Here is a 7,394-nt window from a genome sequence, read left to right as displayed (position 1 = left end):
AAGGATTGACCTTCATTCCTTACAACTTGTTTCACATCCCTTCCAGCTCCAGGAAGCCAGGAGCAGCAAAACCCAGAGGTCAGATGATGCCCAGAAACTTGGCTAGAAATTAGGCCTGCCCTGGGAAGGGTATTAGTGTTTAGACGCTGTCCTAGGAAATGTGTCTGTTTGGTGGCTGAGAGAACAGGACACAATTTTTCTGAGTACAGGTAGATTAAAATCTCCTCTGTTCCTTCCCAGCCCTTGAATTGCAGAACATGCCACCAGTTCCTTTTGTCTCACATTAGCGATCATTAGATTTCCTTTTCTCAGATGTCCTGCACCAAACCTGGGACTGGGCAAAACTTTTTCCCAGTTGTCTGTAGACTCAGAGTCCTTGCATCACCAGGCAGCAGTTCTGGAACTGGAAAAGGCTTTTGAGTAAAGACCGGGAAATGCTGTCAAGCTTTTGAGAGACTAGACCTTTGTGTACATTTGGCAAATGTGTTGAGGTAGAAGAAGCCTCTCTTCTCATCAGGCAGCATAAAAACCTCCTAATGGAGAAATCACTGATCCCATAAGAGTTTTTCCTGTTAAATATGCAAAAAAGCTCCACTGTTTGTAAACCACTGCCTGTGTGCAAAATAATCACACACAAATCATCACATCCTTCCCAGCCTCTCGAAGGTCTAAGCCCAGTGGAGGCTTTGAAATTTCTCAGGTGATGTTTTGCTCAGGGAGCCAGGAAGGCAAGGCTATTTTCTCCTGGAACCAAGCGACGTGGATGTGTTTTCCTGTGTCAGCTCCTTGGTTATGGCAGGCAGACAGGCATCCCGCATCCCACACTGCAGCAGGGAGCAGCGCAGGCCCCCAGGACAACTGACCAGCTCCAGCAGCCCAGATGTCATCCTAGCTTTTCTGGGATTATGCCTGTCTGTGGTTGTTTTCTGGTAATGTGGGATAAGTCTTCCAAAGGAGGAATCCAAGTCCACTACTTAAACCTGTCTCTCTGGCAAGCCAGGGAGGACGCAAAGTTGAAAAGCTGTTCCCTTTGGGAAAACATCCCAGCCCATGCTGAAGGAAGAACTGTCAGACTTTCTCCTCCACATGTGAGCCGTGTGGGGAGCATACTGATTCTGAGGAGGCAGCAGTAAGTACTGTGAAGGGCAAGGACATTCACAGGAACTGATAATGAGACAGGAACAGAGTTTGTATCTCCAGTGGGAAATGCACATAGGCTCTTTAGGTACATATGCCTCTATTTGAAAAAATGTTTGTCTCTCTGTCTATCACACATGCAGGGGTTATTTAATCCCCCAGTGAAATACCAGAAGAAAAAAGCACATTAGAAAAGTTTGGTGATTTTTTTTTTTTTTTTTTATTGTTAAGTGAAATTGTATAAAGTGCAAATAAATCAATATAAAATTTCAGGGAGAGAAAGTGCAGTCCAGGAGTTTACCACTATAGTTAGACAGAGGATTAAAATTGTTTTGGAACACCAAAACAACCAGATGTGAATTCTTTGGTCTTTCTCAAGGACTTCCTTCAAGAGTTTGATGACTTTTTCCCTGTGGGAAAGAAACACAAAACATAAGGGTCTGTACTGGAAATGGACAATGCAGATAACTGTGTTTTATTCCTAGCGTTCCTCTAGCATGCCTAAAGAAAAGAAAACCTGGCAAAGTTTACTCCGTGGGGTCAGTTCTGGTTATGCTCCACTCCTCCTGCTGAGTAGTTTCTGTTTTCACTGACCTGTCCCATTGACTCGGTCAGTGGCAGAGTATCTCTCATGTCCATGCCGGTAGCCCCACTCGCTGAAACAGCTCAATTGCAGAGCAAGGTCCATGGGTTTGGTTTGGCCCTATGTAGTTGTGCAGGAAGACCATGTGCCAGAGCACTGCACTGCTGCTTTGTCACCTCTTGTTTGCAGTGGAGACACACTACAGAAGGAACATAGTGGACAAACTATACAGGAATGTGATTTTCCCAAGTTTGTCTCCTTTTTTTCTTTGCAGTAATATAGAATCATAGAATAGAATCGTAGAATAATTTTGATTTGAAGAGACCCTCAGGATCATCAAGTCCAACCATAATCTGACTCTAGCACTAAACCATGTCCCTAAGAACGTCATCTAAACGCCTTTTAAACACCTCCAGGGATGGTGACTCCACCACTTCCCTGGGCAGCCTGTTGCAATGCCTGACAATCCTTTTTGTGAAGAAATTTTTCCTAATATCCAACCTAAACCTCCCCTGGCACAACTTGAGGACATTTCCTCTTGTCCTATCACTTGCTACTTGGGAGAAGAGACCAACACCCTCCATGCTACAACCTCCTTTCTGGTAGTTGTAGAGAGTGAGAAGGTCTCCCCTCAGCCTCCTTTTCTCCAGGCTGAACAGCCCGAGCTCCCTCAGCTGCTTCTCATCAGACTTGTGCTCCAGACCCCTCACCAGCTTCATCACCTCCTCTGCACTCTCTCTCTCTTGTATCTGAATGTCCTTCTTGTGATGAGAGGCCCAAAACTGAACACAGGATTCAAGGTGGGGCCTCATTGGCACCAAGTACAGTGTGAATAATCACTGCCCTGGTCCTGCTGGCAACACTATTCCTGATACAAGCCAGGATGCTGTTGGCCTTTTTGGCCACCTGGGCACACTGCTGGCTCATGTTCAGCTGCTGTCAATCAACACCCCCAGATCCTTCTCTGCCAGGCACTTTCCAGCCACTCTTCCCTGAGCCTGTAGCACTGCCTGGGGTTGTTGTGACCCAAGTGCCATTGCAATCAGGGAGAGTAGTGAAGCCTGTACCCCACTAGGTTTTATCTTGAAAATCAAATCTCATAATGAATTTACCGTATAACTTCTGAATTCCTCGTTTATCATCTTCTGAAAGTTTGAAGGTTGCTGGGTTCACATATGAATAGATGGGGTACATCAGAGCTCCACGGACGTTTGAATGATCAAGTCCCAAGGAATGGCCAAATTCATGAGCAGCAACAAGGAACAAATTAACTTCTGCAGAACAGAAGTATTGAAATTTATGTTAAAGATATAGCATTTATTTTTAGCATGCAAAGAATCAAAGTATCAGGAGAATTTATATCTTTCATTCCCGTGTAATAAACCTCAGAGTTTTGATTGGTTATTACTGAACTTTCTTATGTAACTATAATGTTTTAATAAAAACATTACTGATCCCTTGCATATGCATCTGGAGGTCCTGAGTCTTTCCAACTTTGCCTTTAGTCAACTTTATTCCTACAAGCAAGTCATTTTACCTTTTCACAATTTATGTAGAAAACTGAAGGTCATAATCCTTGTTTAGCTTCTGAAAAGTGATTTAAAATATGGATAGAAAAAGCATTATGTAGCTGCTAATGATAACGAAGCACAACTACTTAGGTAGTTGAAAATAACAGAAATGTTGGTACTGAAATGGTACTGAAGCATGAAAAGTTATGGAAAGCATTTCCTATGGCTGTGATCTTCTAATGTACAATATTTGCTTTTCCCCTTCGTACACACGTGTGGGTTTTACCTCGATTGGTCTCTGACCATATTTCATCATCATCAAAATGGGTATCTCCACCAAGCCCTTCTCCAGGTGCAAACGCATGAGCTAGTGTGTTACCTCTTCCATCAAAAGGATGTCCATCACCATGTGCTGTATTTGGAAAGAAATAAATGTCATCAGATGGCATTAGTTTAATGTTTAAATTCAGCAAATTGAAGCATTTTGCTTGTTTGTGTTAGTTTTGTTCATTAGCAGAAAAACCCACCTATGATAGCAGCAAGGCTGTAAAAACAAGAAGCGAGGTTTATGAAGCACTTTCCAAATTAATGACCTAAGTGCAAAACTTCTATTTGATAATCAGGCTGCTGCATGGTTCAGAAAGAGCTTAACATTTTTTCTGGGCCTTTGTCAGAAATGTGTTTCTGAGGAAGTAATCAGGGATTATTTCAGAATCATTAGTGCTTGACAACATTATAAGCACCTGAATGTTTTCAGTGTTGGAAAGTGCTGGGCAACATTAGTCGTAGACAGTTTCATTTATACTGATTTTGGTGAAAGACAGTGATTTGGGATGGATAACGATGTTCCTGAAGAGCTGAGTTCATTTGTCCCCAGCCTTGGGGTACAGTCTATTAGCTACTTCTGTCACAGTGCACCTGGAATGTTAATGTTTCTTACCTAAAGTGCAAGAGCTGTAGGATGGTATATTTGTACCACCTCTGAAAATTTCCCCCTACCCCTTAGTGAGCCTCTGACTTAATAGAGGAGTATTTGGGGACTCAGATGCCATTCTGTGTCCTTTCCTTCAGACCATGTGGAAGGACCTTGGGGCAGGACTAATGCAGGCAGAAGAGACCTAGTCCTGGTGCAAGATGGAGGATTAAAATCCATTCCAGCTTGCAGAATCCTCGCTTTGACCTGCACATTAGTCGACTCTTCATGACAACATAATATGCTTCCCACCAGTGAAGCATGAGCTTGGAACATTTTGATTTTCATATGCAGTCATCTACTTGTAAGCCAGGTGTCTGATCTTCACTTAGAGTGAGTGGAGATCTAGCAAATATTGTAAATGGATTGAGAGAACAAGTCAGCTAACTTTGAAGCAGGCTTTTAGTTTGGCCAAGTTGAGTAAGTTTAGGTTCCAGGCACAAGGAAAAGCTATGTCTACATTTATGTTATTAGTCTGGATCACAAGCATTTATCGTGCTGTGGTTTCAACTTGGATGCAATCTTGGAGTGCACTAGTGGGCCACCTTCTAGAAGAAAATCAACCAGAAGATGTTTTCTATGGCCAAACCTAATGCATCCCAGCTGCCAAAGACTGTTCAGTCCAGGGAACCAGACTAGACCTAGACCAAAGTAAACCTGCCTGAACCTGCCTGGATCTGTGGATCTTCAGAACCAGCTGTTTTGCTCTACAGATCTGTTCCTATTAGTTTGTACTGTTTGTCAAGGCAGACGGAGCCCTGAACATCTAAATTTAGGTGTCTCATTCTGGAACTAAATTCTCCCTCCATTTCAGAGCTGTAACTCTGAAAGGATTTTCTTACAGTTTCACAGGAGTAAAACCAGATCATAATATATAAATTCGGTGTAATGATAAAGAGAAGATGAAATTTATGCGGACTTCAGAATAATTCCAAATTCTGTGTTCTTTCTTAAACTGATGGCTATAAAAATGTGTGCTTTAAGTCAAATATGGAAAATTGCATTTTAAAAATGGCAGGTATTCTCACCACGACGTGCAAATCCAATCACAATGTCTGCGTGTCCATAGAATACTTTTTTGAACTGCAATGGAGTCACATCACTCCAGACCATAAAAGCCCTTCTAATTGCATCATCCACTCTCTTTTGGGATAGATCAGGTGTATAATTGACAATCCTGACAGCAAAAGGAAACAGATTATTGTCATTTGGGTTGTGAAGGAAACCCACAAAGTTAAATACAAAGCAACCCTTTCCCCCATAAAGGTTTAAACATCACTTACTTGTAAGTCAAAAGTGTCTTTTTCCATCTTGGACTTCCAGAAAATGTCGCATATTCTGCTATATCAGGCATTCCACATCTGGGCCGTTTTATTGTTGCTTCTGTTTCTGCATCTAGTTTTCCAGTTACAGTCAGGTGGAAAAACCTCTGCATTTCTTTAATCCTCTCTTCTAAGCTGAGATGTTTTGTTTTTGTAAAAAGAGGAAAGAATTTGTCAAGATATGCCTGGAAAAAGAAAAGGAAAATAAAAATTAATATGTATATCTGCGATGTTTAGTCATTGCATTTTTCATTTGATTGAATTGTTTCGTCATCCTGCAGTCATGGCTAGCTTTAGATGTATTTTTTCTTCCCATTTCAGTTTACCAAATGCTGTTCTCTGTAGTATAGATTAGCATATATATAAAAAGAATTGCAATAGCAATGAAGCACTGTAAGCAAGCAGTCCTTTTAAGTAAGCACAATTTAATGAGCCTTCAAATCCACAGCCTTCCAACGTAGTATACATAATGTTTTTTGATGTTTTAAAAATGACATGCTCTCCTTTATTTACCACTTGTAACTTTGTCTCTTTTGTAAGAGGGTGTCCAAGCTAATCAGCAAGTTTAAATTGTTTTATGCCCCCTCTGCAAAAACTATTGTGCTAATGTAAGATAAGAAGATAATATAAACAGATGATAGAAAAGGAAAGTGGCAGCCAAATAAAAAATCAGGTTATTCATAATGCAGTTATGTTGTCCCCCTGGTAACATACCTTGACATTCTCAAAGCCTGTGCTGCTCCATGTTTCTGACTTACGTGGTGTTGGAAATGCAAGGCTCTCTGGTAGGAGGATGGCAGCACAAAGTAGGAGGTATTGCATAGTGCCCAGCTTGCCAAGGAGCTTTACTACAGCAGAAAGTGTTTGACCTTCTGTCTCCCAAGATCAGAGCTTAGATGCTTTTATAGATCCTGATAGCTCCAGGCGGCAGTTACGTACGTGACTCACTTTTTGGTGGTGTTAATGTAATGTCATCATGATTCTAAGAAGTAAATGAAAGCACATTAAACAAATCTTTCCTTTGACTTCCCTGTTGATGTCATGTCACAGCTAGCAACCAGCTTTGGCTCTCTTTTTTTTTCATATTATTCCAGTAGAGAAACCACAGGGTCATAGGGAAGTTCACTTTCTGTAATTTCATCAGTACAGTTACTGTATAATCACTTCTTAGTGCAGTTCCCCCAGTTTCCTTATACACAAAGACATTTTGCAACAGCCTTTTGGTCAGCCAGCCTGCCTGTATTAGTTGATGTGGAGGCAGAGATGAGATGGATGGGAGCTCTGTCTCACTGAATCTACTGGCATTTCTCAGGAAGCATACACAACACTGTCTAGGTAATATTTCTAATTCAAATTATCTTGTGAGGTACCCTATGCTGCAAGAAATCCAGTTCAGTGAAGTTAGAGAGGTTTCTGCTGTTTTTACAGAGATCAGAAGAGAGCTCTTTCAATGTGCTCTCCACAAATGGGAGGCTGTGGGAAGACTTTGTACTTTCCCTCCTAAATGAGATGGCCTTTCAGGAGAGTCTCTGTACATTGGAGAACCAGATATAAAATATAATTTACAAGAATAGGTGGAAGCCTTCCAGAAAAAAGAGAGGAGCTTACCCTAACGAATGTGGAGGTATCTTCTACCTCTGGCTGTACCAGTGCAATGTAGTGGAGTCCCTGAAGCACTGGCAGAGAAAACCAGAGTTGAGCAGGGCAGCCACAGCCTCCCTTGTCCACTGAGACCAACATTGGTTTCAGGTCACTCCACCAAATCCCACTGGAAGTTGAGGACTGGAAACACCAGTCCACAGGCTGGCTTGTGTTTTTTTTCAGCTTTTGCAGTTTTGTGACTGTATTGCCTCTAATCCAAAAGGAAA

The 7,394-nt window shown here is 41.7% G+C and overlaps 1 protein-coding gene across 1 annotated transcript; it reads right to left on the bottom strand.

The window, feature by feature from the left end:
* Positions 1-1,304: 1,304 nt before the first annotated feature.
* On the bottom strand, positions 1,305-6,496 carry MMP7 (matrix metallopeptidase 7). The gene is made up of 6 exons (XM_082056700.1): positions 6,241-6,496; positions 5,488-5,711; positions 5,233-5,381; positions 3,518-3,643; positions 2,833-2,994; positions 1,305-1,547 (listed from the first exon to the last, which is right to left on the bottom strand). The coding sequence occupies exons 1-6, from the start codon at positions 6,346-6,348 to the stop codon at positions 1,525-1,527; spliced, it is 792 nt and encodes a 263-aa protein (XP_081912826.1). The 5' UTR covers positions 6,349-6,496; the 3' UTR covers positions 1,305-1,524.
* Between the last annotated feature and the right edge of the window lie 898 nt (positions 6,497-7,394).

This window comes from Streptopelia decaocto (genome assembly GCF_964273445.1).
Source record: "Streptopelia decaocto genome assembly, chromosome: 1".
NCBI classification, from domain to species: Eukaryota; Metazoa; Chordata; class Aves; order Columbiformes; family Columbidae; genus Streptopelia; species Streptopelia decaocto.
Note: the sequence above shows the minus strand (reverse complement) of the source record. Positions and strands in the feature narration are given on the sequence as shown.

What these genes read in the sequence shown, in the direction of transcription:
- MMP7 (XM_082056700.1), bottom strand. Translation starts at nt 6,348, where the DNA reads ATGCAATACCTCCTACTTTGTGCTGCCATCCTCCTACCAGAGAGCCTT. An exon ending in CAGGCTTTGAGAATGTCAAG is followed by an intron (nt 5,712 to 6,240) that starts GTATGTTACCAG and finishes TTCTTTTTCCAG; the next exon opens with GCATATCTTGACAAATTCTT. An exon ending in ATGGTCAGAGACCAATCGAG is followed by an intron (nt 2,995 to 3,517) that starts GTAAAACCCACA and finishes TCTGTTCTGCAG; the next exon opens with AAGTTAATTTGTTCCTTGTT.